Genomic DNA, 24,872 nt, shown 5'->3' on the forward strand with positions numbered 1-24,872 from the left:
ATTAACTTGCACGGAAAATGGATAATGTTTCTATCGTCGTCATACATTTATTTATGTGAAATCATTTCGAAATAACAATAATGATTCGAATAAGAAATGTCTTTTTAAGTGATCAAAGCTTCTTTTTTAATCAATTATAATTATATTATATAATGGGAAAAAATGTAAATAGTACTATTATTGTTTGTCATTCTTTTTACTGTTGATAAGTGAACTGACGACGAATGCTTAAAAAGTAGAAACTTATAATAATATCAAGACATTCATTGTCGTATAGTGACGATCCAGCTGTCCGTGAGTCGGTTCTGTTCCGAGCCATTAAGCCGGTCACAGACGATCGGCTTTGCATCGTGGTACGACGATAGTTTGTCTACGATGCCACCATCGTAGATCATCGACAGCTCCATTTTGTATTTCTCTTATATATATATATATATATATATATATATATATATATATATACAAGTATTTACAATAGAAAGTTAATAATGCTCTCCTGCAATAATTGATGCCATAATTGATACGATGAAGAAAAATATGGCAATATCGAAAATTAATTAAATCTTCGTCAATTAACGAATTCATTTCGATGCATATTAATTATCAAATATAAATGGAATATTTCATAGTACATACTTTAATTTATGTTAAATTAATCCTATATGTATTTTATAATCGATACAATTTTTTAACTATGATATAACATACGGATATAATTAATGTATATACTTAATAATTCATAACGTAGATACATATCGATACATCTAATGAATTTTATTTTTAAGTAAGATTTGAAAAGATAGTAATAGATATTTTAATTTATTGCGGAAGACACGAAATACATATAAATATGTATCATATATGATCGTATATATAGACGTTTATCAGGGTGTAATTTCGTACGCGTGTTTACGAACAACGACAAAGATCTGATCGATATCCTCGATGGTAATTCTGGTTATTTTCTTTCCTTCTTGTGAGATTTTCTTGATTACTCATTTACATTTCGTTGTTCTCAGCGAGGTCAACGTCCGAAACGTAAAGAGAGAGAGGAGAGGAGGAGAATGCGACGAATCATTGCGGTTCACCGCATTAATAATAATTGCTGAAGCGTTACGAATACGAAGCGACGCGTTGAATCGATTATCGTTTCGCGTTACCGACCTTCGTAACCTCCTCTATTCGCTCGATTGCTCATCCTCGTTTTGTCTTCGCAAAAATGAAAATCAACCGATTGATTAATCGTAGCTGGAAAGAAGTTAAAGCTTCTCATTACGTCGAATAAAATGTGATAAGAATTCGAATACTGTCGGAACCAGTGATGAATTAAGAAGAGTCAATGGATAATATTAAATTGGGTTTATATTTATGAAAAAAAAAAAAAGAGTGTAGTTTACTCTACGATATATAATAATAATTCACAATAATCATTTATCGATCGTGACACGTTCAAATTTATTAAATTAATCTCAAAATTAATATTAAAGGAGAAAAGAAATTTTTTAATCATCCAAAAACATTCATTTAAAAACTTCTTAATTAACTACTTTTTACTTCATAAATAATTTAATTCGTAGAATTATTCTTTTTTCTTTCTTTCTTTCTTTTTTCTTTTTTTCTTTTTTTCTCTTTTTTTTTTCTAAAGAACGTTTTAAATTTGTTATATAACGAATTTTAATGTAGAAACAAATTCATTAGATTAAAATTTTTTTGCTTTTTGTAAGTCAAATAAATCTTCTTGTTAAGTCATAAATAATTATCGTCGAAAGAGATAATTGTTCGTATGAATTATTTCACGAAAATCTTTTGAACAATGACTCGTGTTAGTATGAAACAAGAACGTGCATACATACACATGTATATCCGACATTTTGGGACTACGAGTCGCTTTATTTCACTAACAATCGTCGAAATCGTTGGAACAATCGTGATCCTTCTTTCGAGATTTTTATTGTTACCTATCGAGCCACAGGATAAATGGTCATCCAAAACAAAACGGCCTACGGTACGCTTTTGGCCATACTTTGCATGATATATGTAAACTACGCGTTAGCCTTTTGCCACGATCGCGAGACCATTTATCCTGCGAATCGGTATTTCATGTATATATGTACGTATGTACGTATGTATCTACGTTTTGGATGGGATCACCACGAAAATATAATCGGTTTTCGGTTTTCCCGATCACCCTCGCGATCGTTCGCGAATTTGAATTTTATGCTCGTTGTTTCTCGAACGCACAGCCCCTCGAATTTTCGTTTATTGTTCTTGTAACGTCGAATCGTACGATAAGCTACCTCCATACAAAACTGGTCGAATCGAAAATTTGATTTTCTGCATTGGGCTCGTTGCTTTTTATTTTTATTTCTTCTCTCTCTCTCTCTCTCTCTCTCTCTCTCTCTCTCTCTCTCTTACTTTCTCTTTTTTTCTTCTCTTAATCAATATTATTAATGTTAAATAAATATTGACAATCGAAATATTTGCGACGTTAATAATATAATGTAATAATAATATTGAGAATTTTAAGATTATTAAAACATATAAAATTATTACAAAATTTGTTTGACAAATGATTCGTGAATTTTCCAAGTAAAAAAAAAAAAAAATAGAAAAAAACTAAGTACAATCAATAATATGTATATCGAATTATTAAATCGTCTATGTATTATAACTATCTATAAATAGATTTTTCAAATCGGCGATGTGTAAGGTAATCATTCAAGACTATCGATTATACTACGGAAGAAGAACGATACGTCTCACTACTTTTCTAACGGTATATCCCTCTATAGATGAAACGATGCTATTGGAAAAACTTTTGTCGGTAGAGATCCTAAGGGTCGTTAGCCACGAGAGCTCTTGCTGGCGCCGTCGCGTCTCCACGCTTCGTAGCGAACGGTACACGCTGTCATCGACGTCTTACTATTACCTTAACGACCACTTAATCACCTGAACTCGATGAGCCAAGCACCGAGCACGCAATGAGAACGAACTTAAGAGGAAAAATATTCACGTTGAATCGTTGTCTTTTATTAATTGTTTGTTAACAGCCATCGATAACCTATTAATTTGATCTATAATTCGATGATTGATTCGATTAAGATGCTTTTACGAAAGATTAAAAATAATTTATGATCTAAAAATAATGTATTAAAAAATTGTTTATAAAAATTGTTTATAAAAATTGTTTACAATCGATTGTTAAACGTATATGGATAGATATATATATATATATATTATATATATATTATATATATTTTATATATTATGTAATATTAATTAATATAGAATGTTGATTATTGTAATTATTTATAACAAATTGTTTATAACTAATTATTAAATTTATGAATGGATATATGTGTATCTATATGTATTATATAATAATGATTGATGAACATCTATTATTGCAATTATTTATAACTAATTGTTTCTAAAAAATTGTTTATAACAAATTTTTTATAACAAATTAAATTTATAGATACATGTATCTGCATATAAACGTAATATATAATGCAGACTGATAAAAAATTGATTATTGAAATTATTTATAACGAATTGTTTATAACAAATTGTTTATAACAAATTATTAAATTTATGAATGGATATATGTATATCTATATGTATTATATAATAATGATTGATGAATATTTATTATTGCAATTATTTATAATTAATTGTTTCTAAAAAATTGTTTATAACAAATTTTTTATAACAAATTATTAAATTTATGCATACATGCATTCGCATATAAACGTAATATATAATGCAGATTGATAAAAAATTGATTATTGAAATTATTTATAACGAATTGTTTATAACAAATTGTTTATAACAAATTACAAAATTTATGAATAAATGTATGTGCATATAAATGTAATTCATAATCATAACTTAATAAAAAATTGATCGTTGAAATTATTTATAACAAATTGTTTATTAAAAATTATTTTTAACAAATTATTAACTTTACGGATAGATCCACGTGTATATATATATATATATATATATATATATATGTGTATTACATGATATTGATTGATTAAGTTGTTTATTGAAATTATTTATAAAAAATTGTTTATTACAATTTGTTAAACAATTGTTATTGTTATGTAAAAAAACAGAGAAAAATCTACCCTTTAAAATGGCCTTCGAATGAACTTTTTACGATCTTTAGTACCAAAGGTATTCGCAAATAAATAAAATATAATGGTATTTTCATTGAGAAAAATTGACCTATATAATTTCTTTAATGAAGTTATTGACACACTGGTTTACATAAATTCTTGGAATTTACGCGAGACTTGTCAGCTGACAAACGTAAATGTCAGCTGGCAGACGTAAACACTTTTTTCTACTATAGTACTACTATGCACAATGTATAGACAGGTTATAGGAATGATGAATGGAAATATTTCGACGGCGATATCTCTTGAACAAAAAGTCGTAGAAATGTGAAAAAAAGTTTGTTTTAAAGGGGAAAAAATGCCCTCTTTTCGTTTATGAAATTTAACATTATCATTTTATATATATATATATATATATATAATTAATTTCGTTAATATCGCATAAATGATTTAAGTACGTATATACGTAGTCATTATCAATGAATTTTTAAAGTCAACATTCTTGTCGATAATCCAACATACACATATACACATTTATAATCCCACATTGCAGTATATTTGATTTTTAAATAATTCATCGATTTTATCAATAATTATTATTATTGAAGATATATATATATATATATATATATATATATATTTTAATTATAATTATAATAGTTCAGATACAAAAAGTAAATTTTATCGTTTGGAATTGATAAAAGCCAATTAATATAATTTAACAAATGTATCCGTTTTACTTTTGCCTTTAGGAACTAGACTGTCTCTTTAAGGAAAAAGGAAAAGGAAAGAAAATGAACTAAGAAATTACGAAAGAATGAGAGAGGAGAAAGAGAAAAAGAAGGAAAGAAAAAGAAAGAAAGAAAGAAAGAAAGAAAGAAAGTTAGAGCCAGCTATTAGAGGAAAAGAGAGGGAAAGTCATAAAGGCGCACGCACGAGTTCGTTTCCTCTCCGAAGAGCCTTTTTCTCGCGCGCAAGCTTTTAAGCCGTTCCTTTAAAAAAGGGACAGAGTACGCTTATCGCGGTTCGCGTAAATACGCTCGGACACGGAGCGAGTAGAACGTAGAAAACGGCGCTTCTCACGGTCGTCCGTGCGGTTTAGCTGGCGAGTCCGTCTCATGCATTTAAACGGGTACGATAAGAACGTAATTATATTTAATAACGTCCAACGTGGCAACCCCTCCCCCCTCCCCATCCCTCTTCACTCACCCACCTTTACACTTTTTTCTTACCCTTCCCGCCATTTTTCCGTGTTCACGATCGGATCGGCAGTTTGCACGAAAACCAAACATATAACGTGTAAAAGGTACAACTACATCGTTATAAACGTTTATAAAAAATTTTTGCTTCTAATGCCGTAAATTTTTTTTTTCTTTTTTTTTTTCTTTTTCTTTTCTTTTTTTTTTTTTAACTCAAGAAATTTTTTTCCCTTTCGATAACAAACTTTTATTACTATCAATTAGATTTTTTTATTTTTGGTTATTTTTATTTTTTGTCTTTTCATGTAAATAGGGAAACCGTGAGGAGAAATATTTATAAAAATATTGCGAAATTTAAATGAAATGTTAAGTCCAAAGATTTCTCTCATTTTCAATTAGATCTTTTTCTTTTTTCATAAATTTTCTTTTTTTTTTCTTTTAAGAAGAAGAGAGAAAGAAAAATTCTTGCCGAAATATTTAAAAGGATTAAGCAAGATCTTTTAACACTTTTTATTTTTTTAATATAAACATTTCCAATTTGGTAATCGAAAGAAGAAAATTTGAGTCGATTGAACAAATATTGGGAGAGATCGATGGACGAGAATTTGTTCGTAATTAATAATAATCGTCATTCATTGATAACTATCACGCGATATCGTTCCCAATGAATTTTCATACATGGAATTACGCGACGATTTATTCACAAAGGACAATAGTCTGATCGATCGCGCGTGACGAATGACCTCGTCGAGTACGTTATTCGCTCGTTTAATAAATTATTCCTGACGATTATTTAGATCTGTGATAGAGGGATTTCAAATTTCATTAATGATTTATTTCGTTTCTTTGAATTTCCAAAAAAAAAAAAAAAAAAAAAATGTTAAAACTATCGATTTTTTTTTATTACATAAGTACACATTTAATGATTATTTGACTAGTAATATACAAGAGATTGTCTATTAATTTGATTTATATTTTTTATAAATACGAAATATTTAATAAAGAAAAATTGAAATTGTGAATCTTACTTTTTTCTTTTTTACACTTTTAATAAATTTTTTCGTACATTTTGACAAAAATAATCCCCAACAATTTACGTAAGACGGAAATACTGTACATATTGTCATAAATATATTATTAGTTTCTTATTAAAATAAAGCTGAAGCACGAGAAAATCTATTCGATTCAAGCTTCTTTCTGCTAAAAATTACTAAGGGTTAAGAGTACCTTCGTAAAATAAAGACGTCAGAAAGCGGCTTATAGAGACTATTCGTGCTGGCATGTTGGTTAAGTAGCTACTACCGTCGTTGGAGAGTGCGTCCAACCATATATTTACCGACGACTCCAACTACTCGAGATTCCTTCGAGAATCGAGCTAACGCGACGCTCTCTACTTGTCTTTTCTTATAGCATGAAAAACAACCAACCAAAATTCTTCTAAGAATTGTCGAAATTATTTCGAAGTATTTCTTTATGTTCCTCCATTTACACACAATCGCTTTTATTACTTTTATTCGTCAGAATCACGTTTATATAACATATAACGATATAAACGTATAAAAACTTATAAAAGTATAAAATATTATTTTTATACGTTTATATAAATCTTATATTAAGTCTTGAACGAATTTAAAAGTTGACATTTTCTAAACATTAGTTTTCTAAACAATCGTATGAAAAATTAAATATGAAATATCAAACTTATTTATATAATTTATAATTTATCTTCTCTTCCATATATATTGTCTAACAATTAAATTTAAACAAAGAATATACTTACGAAACGTACTATGATATAAATACATTTTTTCTTTCTTTCTTTTTTTTTCTTTTTTTTTTTTATTTTTTCATCCATATTTTAATTAATTTAATTTATCTGATTCATCGATTCATACTATACATGTTCCAATAATTTGATTTTAATATGCAAACTTACAAAAACAAAATTATAAACAAGCATAGTTATATGATATTATTGTTAATTAGTTGATTAACTTAAAACAATTGAAACAATTGAACAATTGAAATAGCAGAAGTTCTCAATCCATTATTATTATTTTTAAATGATATAGAAGTAATAAAAATATCTAACGCACTACTTGAATTGAAAACGATATTTTTGATGTAAAAATTATATTAATACACAATAATATTTTAAGATACATGAAAAAGAAATATTTTGAATACGTAAAAACGTTATTCCTATTAGCTGTTATTATTCTTCTTTATTGAACATACGTATGCAGATACAAAAATACATTTATGCATAAAAGCATGCTTATCTAACAATTATTATGTTTTTCATTGAAATACCGACAATGCTTAAAGTTACTATTCTGAATATAAAACAAGAAAAGGAGATATTTGAACTGTACCAAATGATGATTTTTTCCTTTGACGCATCTTTGGTTCCATCATACTTAAACCAACCTTCAACCATCTTTCTATACGTGTATTACCGTGACATTGTTCTATCATTTTCTATCGTCTAAAAGGAAACGTTCGACGTAGAGTTACGCTCGTTCGTCGAGCGAGTAGCAATTTTCTTTTATAAAAGACTTTCATCCTCGAGAGGGAGGCAAGGAGAAGGAGCTATGGAACACCGAGGCTAGGAGTATCTCGAGCGCGCGGTGAAGCCAGTTTCAAGAGTTACTTCGAAGATCATTTATAAACTCAAAAAGGGAAGTAAAGTGAACTCGATGACTCTAGTTTGTCGGTCGAAATTGCTGCTGCTTCTGTTGCTACTCTCTTTCTCTCTCTCTATCTCTCTCTCTCTCTCTCTCTCTCTCTCTCTCTCTCTCTCTCTCTCTTCATTTCATTTTTCTTTTCTTTATTCCTGTCATCGATATTTTATTTATTTATTTTTTAGATGTAATATTTTTCTCACTTATTTATATATACGTTTTATAAGGTGATATATTGCATTACGTGCTTGAAATATTTTTTATTTAAATAAAATAAATGAAAAAAGAAAAATGCATAAGAATGTGAATCTTTATTTCAAGGCCATTCAACGAATTTCGTATAGTACAGTCATGGATTCCACTCCTTTTATAATTCACTGGTCGATCGCTTTTAGGCTCGTGTGTAGAGAGAAAGAAGTGCAGGATATAAATCACGAGAAGAAAAGGAGTGCGTCTGCAGCTAGAATGGGGTCTTGCCTTATACATTACCAACGAGAGAATGTGAAAAGGGAAATATCGAAGATCCGGTACCGTATTTTTGAATATGAAGCGAGATGACATGGCTCCATAGAAAGATGGAGGATGAGAGAGAGGGAGAAAGAGAGAGAGAGGGAGAGATAGAGAACAAAAATGCCATTTGCATTCTTTACCGCGATAAATAAACAATTACAATGCAAATTTCTTCCATATCCTTCTGTCGACAGAGAAAGAATTATTATGAAAAGAAATAAATTTATTATACTGATCGTCTTATGCATCCATTCACTTTCGTCATTGTTATCAAATAATCAAAAAGCGTCGTTATATTTAAAAAAAAAAAAAATCATCGAATTCGTTTAATATATTTAATATAGATAATTTATATAATACAAAAAGAAATTTCTTTTTGTATTATATAATTTTGTATTATTTTTTAATATATGAAAAACTAAATATTTCCTTTGAACGAATTCAAATTATGTTTCTAATGCATATCTTTAATTATTGATATTTATATTACCAATATAATATTGTCAGATATAAAAATTGTTTGATTTTTTAATAATAGAGATTATTTCTTAGATTTGTAGTTCATTCGTACGTCGATAGTCTCGTTGATTAAAGGCTGATAAACGGTCGAGCAGTTTACGGAGTGCCTCGAGGTCATCCTTCCATCGACGTCGTCTTATCTTCTCGAGACGAGCTGCGTATACATTGGAATACATGTAGCTGGGATTCAATGGCGTCGTCGACGATAATGGAAGGCTTTGCCGGAGCGTGTATCAACATCGACGGCCATTCCTATCGAGTATTCGAATCTCTCACGGTCTTCCGCGTTCTCGCTACAAGAGCCCGGAAGTAGAAGGAGTTATGCTAAAGGGAAAAGGCCTTTTCTTCCTTCCTCTCTTTGTCCGGTCTTCACCTCTTGCAATATCGTTTCGAATCGGATTCTCTTCGAGATCGGAAGCTATTTCTGTGACAGAGAAGGAGAAAAAGAGAGAGAGAGAGAGAGAGAGAGAACAGACAAAATGTTGATTTCTTATATCATGAAAATAAAAAAGAGATAAGAGAAATAAGAAAGAAAATCTAATCAAAAGATATAAACATAATATTTGACTGATTGGATATAAAGTAAATAGATCAAATTAAATGTAAATACAAGCAAACAATTAATTGTTCTCTTACGCGCGTTTCTTCAAGTTAATTTTGGTTTTTTCTTCAGATTATACAAATATAATGTTAATTATTCATTGATTATATTTTGTTAATTTTGTTTTCTATATCTGTTTGTATCTCTCATAAATACAAGAAAATATAAAAAGAAAATAAAAAAAAAAGAAAAGAAAAAAAACTGAAACCTTGTCGATCGATTAGAGATCAATATTTATTGATAATTGTCATCTGATCGTTCTCCTTGTAGGAGTATTTTAATCAGGATAGCTTCGTTTCAATTCCGAATACCCGAGACACGGATATTATGCGCGAAACGCGTGTATCTCGAGAAGAGGAGACGAAAGCATAGAGACGTACGACTGATCAACTGCGAAGCTGCCTTTATATAGGAAATATAACAATGCTTGTGCAATAATGATCTGTACTGAAGATCAAAAGATTCGAGACGGAGGGAAGTGAAAGAAGAAGAAGAAGAAGAAAAAATAAAAAGATGAACGGAATGAAGATAAAGGTAAAAAAAAAGAAAAGGAAAGAAAGAGAAGGATAGAGATAGAAAGATAGATAAAAAGAAAGGAAAAATTTAATGATGATAAGAATGACGATAATTGATAATTTATTACATATATAAATACATTCGCATATCTATATAAAAAGATATAATGATTAGGAATAATAATAATAATAATATTATAATAAGAATATTTTAAATGGACATACAACATTTTTTTCATTATACGATATAATGCACGATATTGTAATTCTTTTTTTCCAGTAATCGATATAAAATATTTTGAAATTATATTGAAAATTATTTTATCCTATTATCAAAATATAATAAAATTTATGTTATACAAATTCCGATTGATGAAAAAAATAAATATCAATTGATTTTAATGTAGTAATAATTAATAAATAGAAACATAATCTTTTTATTTGTAGGTGAACATTTTTTACTTTTAATTAAATATATTGACGAAGAGAATACTAGGAAAATAAAATGTAAAATCCCTAGGAAATATATAACTATAAGTGAAGAACCGTTGCTACAAAGGAATAGTAAAGAAGGCTACATCGTGATCGCTTCGATTCGTTCGAATCTATTTCACTTTTTAAAGCAACTTCCATAGCTTTCTTAGTTTGTATTTCTCTTTTCGGATCCGTTTTCGACGAAAAAAAAAAAATAGAAAATAAAAAAGAGAGATAGAGATAAAGGATTGTTCGATGATAAGAAAAGAATAAGATTTGTCAGAATCTTTTTTTTTTTGTTCACAAAGAGAAAATGAATATACAGGGTAATACGATATGATATTATAATTTTAATTTAAAAAAAATTTACCTAGCACTTTTTTATATGAGGATACAAGTCTTTGCTATATCACAAAAGAGAATACGAAATTATTTTTTCACGCTGCTAAGAAGAAATTTTCCCTCTTTTTCATATTCAATTATTTCTATATCACTTTGTGAAATTTTTCGTTGAACGTTTTAAAAATGTTGTAAAAAATTATGTTTATCAATTAAAAAATACTGAGAGACGGATTAAAAAAAGAAAAAGAAAGAAAAAATCTGTGTTATCTCTTGACCTTTAAAGAATATATTATAATTAAGCATTATATCTCAGATAAAAAGGCTCGTTGAAACTTTGAAAAGAAATATAATTTTCAATAGAAATTTCATATTTATCTTCCAGTTTAACATACTGAAATGATTTTACGTCTGGCATACATTTCACTAGTACGTGAGACGACTAATCTTCTATAAGTACGAACCGACTACAGAGAATACAATTAAAATTCGTTTATACTCTTATGTAACTCGTGTTAATTTACTTTCGCAATAAGTAAAAATGCAAACAAAATAATTCATTTCTATAGAGTTCTATCTGTTACTAAAATAATAGCAAAGAAGTATTTTAGTAAAACGTTTTGAATTTCCTTTTATATCTTTCTCAATATCGTCATTCTAGAAACGGAAGGGAGAGTATATTTCGTTTGAAACGCGAAGAAACAGAATTCTTGAGAACGTTGAAAAGAGAGAAAGAGTTGTGGAGGTTAGTGCAAGAGTAGGGGTTGATACGCGAGCTTGTCCGTGAGCTTGTGAGGCAGGAACGGTGCAAATCGCTCGAAGCAGGAATGCGAAATGCGAATGGTGACTGTGGCGTTTCGTCGTTCCGCCATTTTCCTCGAAAACCGACTGGTGCCGCCGTCGCCATCTCTGACGTCGCCACCACCACGTTCTCGATTTCCCCGACACGGCTGGCTCGTAAAAAGCGGACGACACGATTTCGCACTTTGCTCGCTCGAACCTTCGCGTCTCGTCGGGTCACGATCTCTTGGAAAAATGGCTGCCGAACGGTACGAGGAAACGAATCACGGCCGCGATATTTACCAAGAAATCTAATCGATATCACATACCGATCTCGGGAACGAAAGAATTCGAATCACTTTTTATGGAATTATCTATATCGTCTGCATATAAACTTTTTGTTTAGCTAAAAATATTTTAACGTCCAACGTTTTTTAAAATATCGAAATTTCTTTACTTATCGTTATCTGATAATCAAATTTTTATCTATAAATAATTCTTATAACAAATAATTTATTTCTGTAAGTAAAAGAAAAACTATGATTTATTTTTTATAATAGATAATTAGTTTACCTTGAAAGTGAGATATTAATATTTATAATTATTTTTCAAATCAACAATTACTCATTTATTTTATTGTTTATTTTTACGATTTTTTATTTTTATATGAGAAATTACATTTTCTTCTAATACAATATTATTCGAATGTTAACGGCAATTGTTATTCCTAAAAGTCATTTTAAATATTGAATTTAATTCACGTTACTCACATTTTTCATTTGATAAACGAGCAATTTAAAATATTTCACGCTTCAGTACGATACTTCAAAAAGAATTTTAACGAGTGACAGAATTAAAAAAAAAGAAAGAATATTGTCAATCTCTGTTAGGATAGAAATTATACGAAAAAAAAAAAAATGAAAAAGAAATGCAAGATATAACTCTTGCGTACAATTAAAGACATGATTATAGAAAAATGAAGACACTATTCGCAAAGTTTCATTGTTGAAAGGAACATTTTAATGAAAACGAAACTTTTAATTTATGAATGTTTGTATATTATAACAATGCTTCTATTTGTTTTACAATAATACCCTACCACATTTGTATGGTTTTCAATCTCTTTGAACTTTATACTATAACAATGATGTCTCCCCATTTGGACCCTGTTTTATGAAATCTTTAACAAAGATGAAACATGAAAGCTCCCAGCAAGAACTTCTCTTGTAAATCATGTTTTCTTTCATATAGAGAATTCGTATAGAGAATACAATAAGAATTAATTTTCTTGTATTTCTATTTTTTATTACATAATATTTATTAATTACAAATAATATTGTGACTTTAGTAATTATAGTAATTTTAATAATTTTAGTATCATTTATAGATTTACAGATAATATTATATATTTCATTGAAATATCATTTCTATGAATATACAACGCAATATTAATAATTCTGTAATAATATAAAAACCATAATTTATTTTTTATATTATGAACGACGATTGATATTCATCGATCTGTCCTTTCTTTACGATGAAAATTTATTATTCTTCATAGTAATATCTATAACAATATATACCTATAACAATATATACCTATAATAATATATACTTATATGCAACCATATATGATGTTATAAATTTGTCTCATAATAATCATTATTATATAATTAGAAAAAATGGTAGGAAATAATTTATATATATATATATATATATATATATATATATATATATATGTAGAAATATTTAACAATTCGTTGAAATAGTTAACTATATCGATTTTTCTCGTAGTTCGATTAATATGAAATTTTCCATACGCATATATATATATATATATATATATGTACACATATATATAACATGATTTTAAAATGTCATGAAGATAATTAATCCGACGTTTAAAGTCCATTCAGAAGGATGCGACTAGTGCGTATTAGAGCTTAAAACGAAAATTTACGACTTTTCGATTCGTTTGAACGCGAACGCGAAAATTCATTGGGAATGGCCAATAAATCGCCGACGCCGTCATACGTTCGATCGTGATCAAAAAAAGAAAAAAAAAAAAATAAATAAAAGAAAAAAGACATATAAAAAAAAAGAGACAAAACAGTTTCGGTCGAGTACAAAACTCGAGTGAAAATTGAAAAAGTATCACGTTGGATTGATAAAGCTGAGAGAATTCACAACGATGTGTCGTTGTGAACCGTCTACCTATGCTTCCAGTCGCTTGTTTCTTTTTTCTTCTCTCTTTTTTTTTTTTCTTTTTGATGTTTTTTGTTAATATTACGCACGTTCATTGCAGGTTCATCAAATTCGATAGAGCTAGATACGCTACTGATCCAATAAATTTTGATGAGAGCAATATCTGAAAATGTACAAATTACAGAAAATTGCAATTACACGTGCAAAAACTGATGGACTAAAATCAAATATAAACTTTGAAAAATGTGTATATACGTATAAAATAAAAAAAAAAAAAACAAAACAAAAAAAAAGATAGAAAGAAAGAAATGAAAAGATGGTCTATATAAAATTATTGAAAATCGAAACTTCTTAAATTTCGATTAGAAAAGATAAGAATCTTCTATTATTAGGTTGGAAACTATGAAACGGGCGTTGAATGGAAATAAATAACTAAACAAAAACGCCCGTTTCATAGTTTCCAACCTAATACATTCGCACTCTCCTCCATAAGAGTTGTTAGTTATCTGATATAATAATTATTGTTATTTATCGTAATAAATAATATGTATTATTATATATATTAATATATATATATAAGTATGTATTATATATATATATATATGTAATACATATGATAAGAGTGTAAATAAATTTTCTTTCTGATCAATGAATGTAACATTTACAATATTTATAATCAATACGTACGAAATACATTAAGCTTTCGTTAGAAGTAAGAATATTGGGAGTGCATTTAAAGGGTGGTAAAATGATATACCTGACGACATCTACGTCGTATCTTTGGAAACGCCGTCGGTATAGAGTTTCGAACAATATTCCACTGATGGCAGCACCCTGAACAAATTTTCAACCCTCTTTGCGAGATGATTCATCTTCTAAGAAAAAGAATTCGTATTAAAGACATTTGGCATATTCAACAATGTATCAAATTTTTAAAGAATAACCAAGCACGGATTTTTCCTTTTCTTTATAATGAAGAAATTAAATAAATTTAATAATTAAAAAAATTTTCACGATTAGTTCATTTTATTTGACTTCGAAATAATAATTTTAAATATATTTGACGTACAATATATTTGATAGATATATATAAAAATATATTTTATGTTAATTGTTTTGTATGATCATTTATTTGATTCTATTTAATTTAATATTATATATTATGGGGACCGGAAAGTAATGTCGTTTCTGCGCATGTCGATATTTGACTGTGATTAAAAATAAAAACTAGTTCAAAATTTATTCGTTTGAATTTAATTTAAGAAAGTGACATTACTTTCCGGTCCCCCTAATATTATTATTATTATTTTTAATTATTATTATTATTATTATTATTTATTTTTTCTTTTTTTGTTCTGTTTAAAATTGATCACGATAACTGACCAATCAAGGAAAAAGGAAGCCATACTTCCTTCCATTTATTAGGATACAGATTAGGTTGTCGTCGAGTGATTTATACTATCGGTTTCCCACTCCAGAAAACAGTCTGCGACCAGCACGACATGAAAATACCTACCTACGGCCATGATTCTCGATACATCAATTTTATGCAGAACGCACCGATTTGCCTTTCAATTTTCATGCAAATTTCTCGACTGGTCGTTCGTAAAGGTCTTTGTCCTCCTTGCCCTAGATATCTTCTCCCTCTCTCTCTCTCTCTCTCTCCCTCTTCTGTATCTCTCTTTTCCTTATTCAAAATTTGGTTTTCAAACATTTTATATCGCTGTTTTATTAATTCTAATACCTTATATCGATCTCTTTCATTTGTTGTATATTTATTGTATTATAATTTTCTTTCTATATATTGTATCATTGTTATGATAATATATGTTAATAATTTTTTATTACTAACTATTATTAAAATATATTTTATAAATAAATTTATTAGATTCTTTTTCTTTTATATTAATTATTTTAATTATATTGTAACAATATGATCCTTTATAGATTCTAGATCTTTTATAAGATTATTTATTTACAGAATAATACGTTTTTATATTTTTCTTATTATTATTTCTCTCTCTCTCTCTCTCTCTCTCTCTCTGTCTCTCTCTGTCTCTCTCTTTCTCTCTTCATACTTTTTCAAACCGATTATTGCTTTTCTCTCTTCTTTTCTGTCGTCGACCAAACTAAATTGATGCGACATCAGAGTAACAAGTTCTCAATTTAGCGGATAATATTAAAAGAGATGCTTCCCGAGTACCTACTTTCTTTCGATCGATCGATCGATCGATCAAATTCGTCCGTCGAGTGATGGATAATTTGAATAAAACGACGTGATTGCATTCCCTTTAATTTATGTTTTAAGATCCAAAGAATGAATTCGAAATGATATTTACAATCCTATTGTGAAATCATTTTATATTTTCTACATAGAAAAAATTATAATGACAAAACGCATAGATGGATTTACATTCCTTTTATAACTTACCTGTTAAAATTTGAGAAAAAAAAAAAAAGAAAAAAAAAGAAAAACATTTCAATCAGACGATATCAATGGAACTCGACGATTTTTTTTATTCGCCATTTCAATTTTAAATCTACTACTGTACGATTTCAAAGGGAGATCAATTTTATCGGAAAGATAAAAAAGGTATTAGGAAGAAGATTAAAAAAATGAAGAATACAAAAAAGATGAGAAAAGGAAGAAGAGAAAAGTCAGGAGGTCATCGATATTGGTTCACGTTTGATTCTTTATGCTCTCATCCTTCTGTGATTTTGCTTTAAAGTGACGGGAAAAAGCGCAGATTTCCTCGCCAATCGTGAGAGAACTTTCCCTTTTCGTGGTTCAATCCCAAATAGGAATATGATGGTACGTTCGGTTTCCTGCCGTCAGTGGTGATAATTGAAACTGTAAATTAAACCTTCAGGATAAGCTTTGCGAGCAAATAAGTTTTTAGATTTCTCTTCCCTTCTCTCCCCCATCGATATCTCCCTTCCTCCCTCCCTCCTTCTCTTTCTCTCTCTCTCTCTCTCTCTCTCTCTCTCTCTCTCTCTATTTCTATTTCCATCTCTATCTTTGTATTTGTCTCTATTTCTCAATATATTTGTTGATTATCGAAGATGAAATCAAATCTATGATTAAGCGATCACTTTGTGAGATCAAAAGTATCTTTTCCGATCGACACGGTTAATGTGTGTACACGAGCAAAATAAAACGGCAAAAGCTAACGATATCTATTACTTTTCCCAATTACACAATTCATTTTTGATTAAATGAATTAGATTGAGATCGTGGTGTTTATATTTAATAAATGTTTCAAAGATCTTATTCACTTTTCTTTTTTTCTCTTTTTCTTCTTTTTCTTCATCAGAAGATTAATTACTATTTACACTCGTTTCTCTCATTGCAAAATTATTTTAATTAATGGTCAAGAATAATAGATAGTAGTTTTTATTAGAAAAAAAAAAAGGAGAAAGGAGAAAATTGAAAATTACAATATATATATATATATATATATATATGAAACTTAGGTCTTATTATTTGAAAAAGAGTTTTTAAATGAAGAAAATTATAAAATTATTTCTATACGAAATATAATAAGCTCGCATGTTCCAAATTGTTGACACAAAAGTAAAGTTATATAAAGTTAGAGGAAGAGTGCGTGTATGTGTGTATGTGTGTGTGTCTGAGAGAGAGAGAAATAATATACGTACGCGCTTTTGCTTCTCTCGAAAAGATATTAAAATTTTTTGATATTTCGTGACTGTGAAATAACGCGCTTTCCACGAGCAAGTAATTTTATAATATCGAAATACTTCGATGCACAGCATTCTCAGTGGATTCCGACGTGTGTCTCATTCGTCGACTCGGTTAACATCGATGCGACATTCAATTTCCATGCGCCCTCGCTCCAACATATCACGAGTGACAGTCGCAATGTTCTCACTACGGTAAAATGCTCCGAAACATTTGTTCACTTCTAGCCTTTATCTTCTTGTTTTGAAAGAGAAAAAGAGAAAAATAAGAAAATACTTACATTCTTTAATTAATTTCGAATGATTAAAATTCATTAATATCGCGCTTGATTCATTCGTATATATTGTATATTATATTGTAATATAATACGAAATACGATAACTTGACGAATACATTAACTTGAATCCATTTAAATGCAAAATTGTCAATTAATTGAATCATTTAAATCAAATTACGTGAAATTTTTGTAATTAAATATATTCTTTATTCTTTTGCAATGTTTTTTTTTTTTTTTTTTTTTTTTTTTATTTCATCTCTTTCATATCATGTATATGTAAAGTCAATGATCTATATCTTCAGATATATCGTTTGAAAATTATTTAATTATTGTATAATTAACCAGTACATTATATTCAAATAATTTTATGAAATTTGAACGGATATTAAACAAAAAATCGTCATTATTAAGGATTTTGCATGGTAAAATAAAAAATTATAAAATGGGGAAGAACCATATGATTAACGTGGGCTTTGATCGGATGAAAATAAAAGAAATTTGTACGACTCCAAGAGTCAAGCGATTAAAGTTCGTAGCTATCGATTTAAAGTTCGCTCGAACAGACGCTTTACCGATTTCGTCCGACAAACTAGAAAATGCGATCGAATGAAATGGATTCAACGATAAATTAAACAGCCAAAGTCCTCGGCGTTCTAATTTGCAGATCGTATTCCAAAAAGAAAACTTTGTCGTATTCCGGACGGGATTGGAAGAATTTATAGTTACTCTAATATCGAAAACTCTGAATAGTTAGCGAGCCGACCGATATGGACATAAATTTTCAAACTGACCCGGACCAACGTGCTCTCGCTACCACAAGCAAACTACGGTGATCATTTTTCGTCCGACGTAAATCAAAGTAACTCGTAAAAAACGACGTGACCTACCGTAATAGCACATATCTACATATGTCTACATATGTATATAATAATGGCATATACGTGTATATAATATATATGAAGAATATTTAATAAAAATATTTTTATTATTTATACTAACAGCTATCGATATCTTTTTTGTTTCCATTCGCAGGACAAAGGAATTTAAAAAAGTATCCTGTAATGGTGTTTATACATGGCGAAAGTTACGAATGGAACAGTGGTAATCCATACGATGGCACCATTCTAACGGCTTATGGAAATGTCGTTTTCGTCACCATAAATTTTCGCCTAGGCATTTTAGGTAAGTTAGATTCCTTTACGTACGAATATATATATATATATATATATATATATATATGTATTTAAAAATTTAAATATATTAGATATGTTTTCGCAGGACATATTACATATACCATACGTACATGTATATACATATATATATACTCAATGATATGCATATATACTATAAAAAATGTATAGTATGTATGCATACATTTAAATATCAGGATTTAATGTAGTACGTGCATTACGTGCACGTGTTTAGCATTTCTACTTTGCTATAAATTACAAAATCGTTGAATCGATCTAGAATGAATTTTTTTCTTTTTCTACTCTCCACGATCGTATCGTGATTCAACTCTAATAAAAAATCAATAAATTCTATTTACGAAGATCGCCGAGGATATTCGATTTTTCAACGGACCGAAGGCAAAAGCTGTTCCAATTTGAATTTACGAAATCCCGTTGGACTGCGTGAAGATATTCAGCACAGAATCAAGACTTCTGCATCGTTAATATTCACATTTCGACGTTTCGACCTTTGATCCTTAATACGCGAGTTCTTTTTATTTTCTTTATTTGTTATTATCCCAGAACATGGTTAAATCACGTGATCAACCTGAGAAATTAGATGTAATCTTAAATCAAGATCCTTTTGCAGATCTACATACAAATTATATTATTATATTATTAAAATCATAAAAACTATCTATAAATAAATCATTTCAAACAGTCTATAAATAAATTATTTTTTATATTTACAATAATTTAATTAAAATATAAAGAAATACACAGATTTAATACTGTTTCCAAATAATAAGATAAACAATATATTTTTCTTTTTATCAAAAGATCGATCCTTTTACCCCCATCCCTCTTCGAACTAATTCGTTTTATCTTCTGTAGCGAGTTCCTTTAGATTAACTAATGAAAAAAAAAAGAAATAAAAAAAGGAGATAAAGATAAAAAAAAAGAGAAAAGAAAATCCGGTAGAGAAGCGCGAGATGGAAATGACGAAGTACGTAGCTTAATCAAACTAACGAAAGGTTAAAGAGCCTCCTTTCCTGTTAGTTAGTCCGAAACGCAGAACCAGCTCTTATACCATAACGCTTCTGTTCTTTTCTTCCACCACGTCGAGCTCGAGAAGCATATTTTTTCCCATGTTTTGCGAAGGGGCCAAGTTATCCGTGAGCTTCTATCTTTCTTTTCCTTCTCTTTCTTTCTCTCTCTCTCTCTTTTTCTCTTTCTCTCTTTCCCTCTCTCTCTTTCTCTCTTTCTCGAGCAAAGCAGACCACCTAAAGCGAAGTTACTAAGCGCTTCTCCGGCACTTTAACCTAATTTATGATTATGGTTTCGGACTCGTCTTTCTCTTCTCTCTCTCTCTCTCTCTCTCTCTCTCTCTCTCTCTTTTTATCTCTATATCTTTTCTCTTCTCCTGCTATTACACTCTTTTTTCTACTTCGACCACTCCACTTACTAGCTAGGCTATACGTTCGTTCATTCTCTATTGCAACGTTCGTCCATTTGTATCGTACTCATGCTCCTACTCATGTTATCCTTTTCACGAGAAAGGTCAGTTGGAAGGTTCCACTTTCTAAAAGGTAACTTTCTTCTATAATACTTGTCCTTTTCGAACTTCGAATTATATAAACACCGAGACGAAAGTCTCAGCAAACTCAATGAACTTTACTCTTGCATCAACCAGAGTTTTATTTTTTTCCTTTTCTTCTAGCCTTCCACTACTTTCTTTCTCGCTTCGAAATTTTTCAAAGTCTCCTTTCGCCGTGGATGATCGATAGCGTTCACTATTTCTACGCCATGAACCGTGACGTTCTTTTACGGGGATATAGCGACCGATTGCTGGAAGATTTTGAAAAAGAGAAAGAGAGCAACACTACGATTTATTATAGTAAAGTTAGAATCTGTAAGAAGAAAATATCTGAATATATAAGGAAAATGAAGAGAGTAAAACAAATACTTTTAACAATGAAAAAAAAATATAATATATTGCAAAGATTTACTCGATCGATATAACACGGTAACAAAAAGAAAGTGATCTTCTTTTGTAGGTTTTCTAAGACCAGGTACTAGGGACGACGCAGCGAGTAATTTTGGATTACTGGATCAAATAGCAGCGCTTTTATGGCTCCGAGAAAATATTGCTGCCTTCGGTGGAGATCCCAACAGTGTGACCTTAGTTGGTCACGGTACAGGTGCCATTTTTGCTAACTTACTTCTCATCAGTCCGGTTGCAAACAATAAAGGTACGACGATTTAATTGAGACAAATATTTATTTAAAGATATAAAATGAAATAAATTAAATTTCGAAAAAATCTTTTCTCTCTCTCTCTCTCTCTCTCTCTCTCTCTTTATTTTATATTATAATTTTCTTAATAATTTTAAATCGAAAAATTCTAATGTAATTTCTTTTTCCGCGGTAAATATTTTTCTTTCTGAAAGACTTCTTTATTTCATGCTAAATTGAATATCCAACAAACTTGGAATCTAACCAGGGAACCCATATCTTCTCGTAGATATTTTATATATGTATATACGCGGCAAGAGCATATTCGGAGTTCAACAAGAGTGAAATTATCTTCTACGCCCTTAAAACGTTTCCGTGTTTCAAAAATATATTAAAGTACTTCTCTCTTGGAAAAATAACTCCATTCCTTTTCGTATGTCTCTAACGTATACGAACTACTGTAACCTCGCATTGGTGTCGTTCAACGAGAAACTAATCTCTTCTACGTAAATTCTAGAAAAACTCGTTAAAAGAACTTCTTGTTTGGAGTCACGTAAAAAAAAGAACAAAAATTTCATATAAACCTGGACCATTAAATTTTTCCATACAGAGTATACATTTTCCAAGAGATATTTCACGAATAAATTCGACATCTTCTGCATAACTAATAACAATAATAATACTTGATGAAGTTGTATATATTAACAATATTATTAAGAGGAATATGAAATTCGAAGCAAAGTAAAAATCATGTCTGCTCATTTTGAAGTAATTACAAATTGCAACAATTACGATGCGTAAAGATTCAACTTTAAGACTGATGTTCCTTCAGCTCTCATTTATTCAATTATTTAATAATTATTCAACCGATCTATATAATGTTAATATATTCTTACACTAACATAACAGAAAGTTTATATTAAAAATAATAATGTTACTTCTAAGAGATATATATTGGTGTAAATAAAGTTAGTTTAGAATCACATTGACGATAGTAGAAGAATAGAACGTGTTCGAGAAGTTGGAGTAAAGTTGGCCAGTTTCACGAGATCGAAGTTTGTTGAAAGGGGCGTTAGGGGTAAAGGAAGGAAGGAGGAGAGGGAAGGGTTAGGGGAAGGGGGATGGGGCAAGGTCGGGGAAGGTAGGTTTGAGAGTAAGAGAAGGATGGAGAATCGTTTCGTGAATTAATCTCGTAGATCGTGAACGGTGTGAACCGGTGAACCGGGACACACGCGTGCATACGTATTACAGGGTGAAACTGCGAGCGTAACTAGGAAGGGGTTCGTAGAACAGCTTGGCCGTACGTGTTACGGTCTAAACGTTCCTCGCATGAACGCGTCGATGCTATGGTTGTCTCTCTCGTAGACAATCTCCACTTCCATCATCGAACCCTAAACGCTAGAAACTCGTTGACGAACACACTTTACGAGGAGATCAGAGAAAATTCGATCATTTTTCATACTCATCGAAAGTAAAGGCTTTTTGCTTTTCTGTCCTTGACACCAACACGATCGACGAATTCACCCTCTTCGGCTAATAATTATGAAATATATTAGAACCTCACAACTTCAAGAAGGAGAGATGATCGTGACGATTTATCGATATACGGCTTAACAACGTCAACATGTACTATATAGTTTCGAACTTCTCTTGAGTGTTCTTCGGAGTAGATAATTTTTTACTTTTTCTTTTTTGTTATCTTTTTTTTTTCTCGAAACCGAGACGTTAAGAAGTATTCCACGATCAGGATTAATTTCATCTCTAGTTCTCGACTTTGTTTTCCTTCTTTAAATAGAAAACTTGTAGAAAACTTGAAAATTGAATTTTCAAATGAAACTAAGTTGAATATTTTCAACTAGTAAAGGGATTAATTTTGGGTTACGTTTATATATGTATATATATATATATATATATATATATATATATATATATATATACATATATAAAGCAAAGAGGAAAATGGAATTGTAATTTTTCATTTTACCCCTTGTTTGTATTTTTACGTTGCGTTTAGGTCAGCTGAGAAAGAAGGGAAAGATCATTTTTTGTTCTCTCTCCTCTTTGTTCATCTTTTCCTCTCTTTTTCCCTTTTGTTTTCACTTTCTTCATCCTCTTTCACCACGGCAAGCAAGCAGAAAAGTTATTAATCGTTCCTGTCTCTTATAACATTCAGGTCTGTTCAAGCGAGCCATTCTGATGTCCGGCTCGGCGTTGAGCGCTGACGCCATTGGCAAGGCGCCGCTGCAAATTACCAAGCAGGTAAGAATATATTCCAGTTTCATCGATCAAGTTCGAATGGAAGATGAATTTACGCGAAAGAAAGAGTGAGGAGAGAGAGAAAGAGAGAGAGAGAGAGAGAGAAGGGGAGAAAAAGAACTTATCACGTAAAAAAACAAGTTCTTTTTTGTATTTGGAATATACTTTGTACAAAATATATCTCTATTTTCGAAATTCATTCTCGATATGGTTACATGAAATATACTTTTGATTAAAATGATTAAACGTCACGTTACAAACTTATCGTCTTTCACACAAATAGATAAATAAAATAATATAATAATTTTCTAATATAGCATTTATATTAATGAAGTAAACAGAAAGTATTCATACTTTTTGTATCATTATCACTCGTAAAATTTTCTCTATATTATCAAGCAAATATTTCAATTATTTAATATACCGTTAATATAGAAATATGTGCCAGATATAATGAAATTGTTAAACTGCGTTTATTTCAATTGAATTTAAACGTAATCGTTTATTATCACTTAAATACCTATTAAAAATTTTTTACGTCGATTATTATAAATGATTTCTTTCAACGAAACAACAGCTTTGCATTCTTTTTTCATTTTTCTTACTTTTATATATATATATATATATATATATATATATATATATATATATAAAACCAAAGAAGAGGAATATTTTTACACACCATATGTCGTTTTATCATTTCGGAATATTATCAGACAAACAGATAATAATTGTGAAGTCGGTTTATTAGATTCAAGGAATCAAAGGGTGTTCTTAGTAAAATCCGCGAAATTCTGTATAGCATGGGGGGCAGGGGGAGGAGGTAGTAATAGAGGGGGATAGGGAGACAAGAACGGAGTTCGCTCGAAGGCCCGTTAAAGGTTTTCATCGCCTTTGATCCCGTCGTCGGCAAAGGGATGAGAGGATTTAGGAAGTCTCTTACGTATCTCGAACGCGAAATTAAACGCATCGGTGCAACACGGGTCGACGCCTTTGCGTTTCCACCGTCTCTACTCTTTAAACTCTCTCATCGTCTCTTTCTCTTTCTCTCTCTCATCGTCTCTTTCTCTTTCTCTCTCTCATCGTCTCTTTCTCTTTCTCTCTCTCATCGTCTCTTTCTCTTTCTCTCTCTCTCTCTCTCTCTCTCTCTCTCTTTCTCTCTCTCTCTTTCTCTCTCTCTCTCTCTCTTTCTCTCTCTCTCTCTCTCTCTCTCTCTCTCTCTCTGACTCTTTTTAGATCTCCTTTCTTGTTTCTCTCATTCTCTCTCATATCTTTATGGGAAT

General features: G+C 30.0%; 1 protein-coding gene across 5 annotated transcripts in view; it reads left to right on the forward strand.

Moving 5' to 3' along the window:
- Nucleotides 1-24,872, forward strand: part of LOC118444721 (uncharacterized) — a 73,799-nt gene that overhangs the window by 33,953 nt on the left and 14,974 nt on the right. For all 5 annotated transcript variants that reach the window (XM_085659727.1, XM_035873265.2, XM_035873268.2 and 2 more), the window contains 3 exons: nt 18,960-19,109; nt 21,157-21,351; nt 23,507-23,592. In XM_085659727.1, the coding sequence (XP_085515853.1) occupies nt 18,960-19,109; nt 21,157-21,351; nt 23,507-23,592 (431 nt within the window). The remainder of the gene's footprint in view (nt 1-18,959; nt 19,110-21,156; nt 21,352-23,506; nt 23,593-24,872) is intronic.

This window comes from Vespa mandarinia, chromosome 10, assembly GCF_050613455.1.
Source record: "Vespa mandarinia isolate Hongniang chromosome 10, ASM5061345v1, whole genome shotgun sequence".
Taxonomy (NCBI): Eukaryota; Metazoa; Arthropoda; class Insecta; order Hymenoptera; family Vespidae; genus Vespa; species Vespa mandarinia.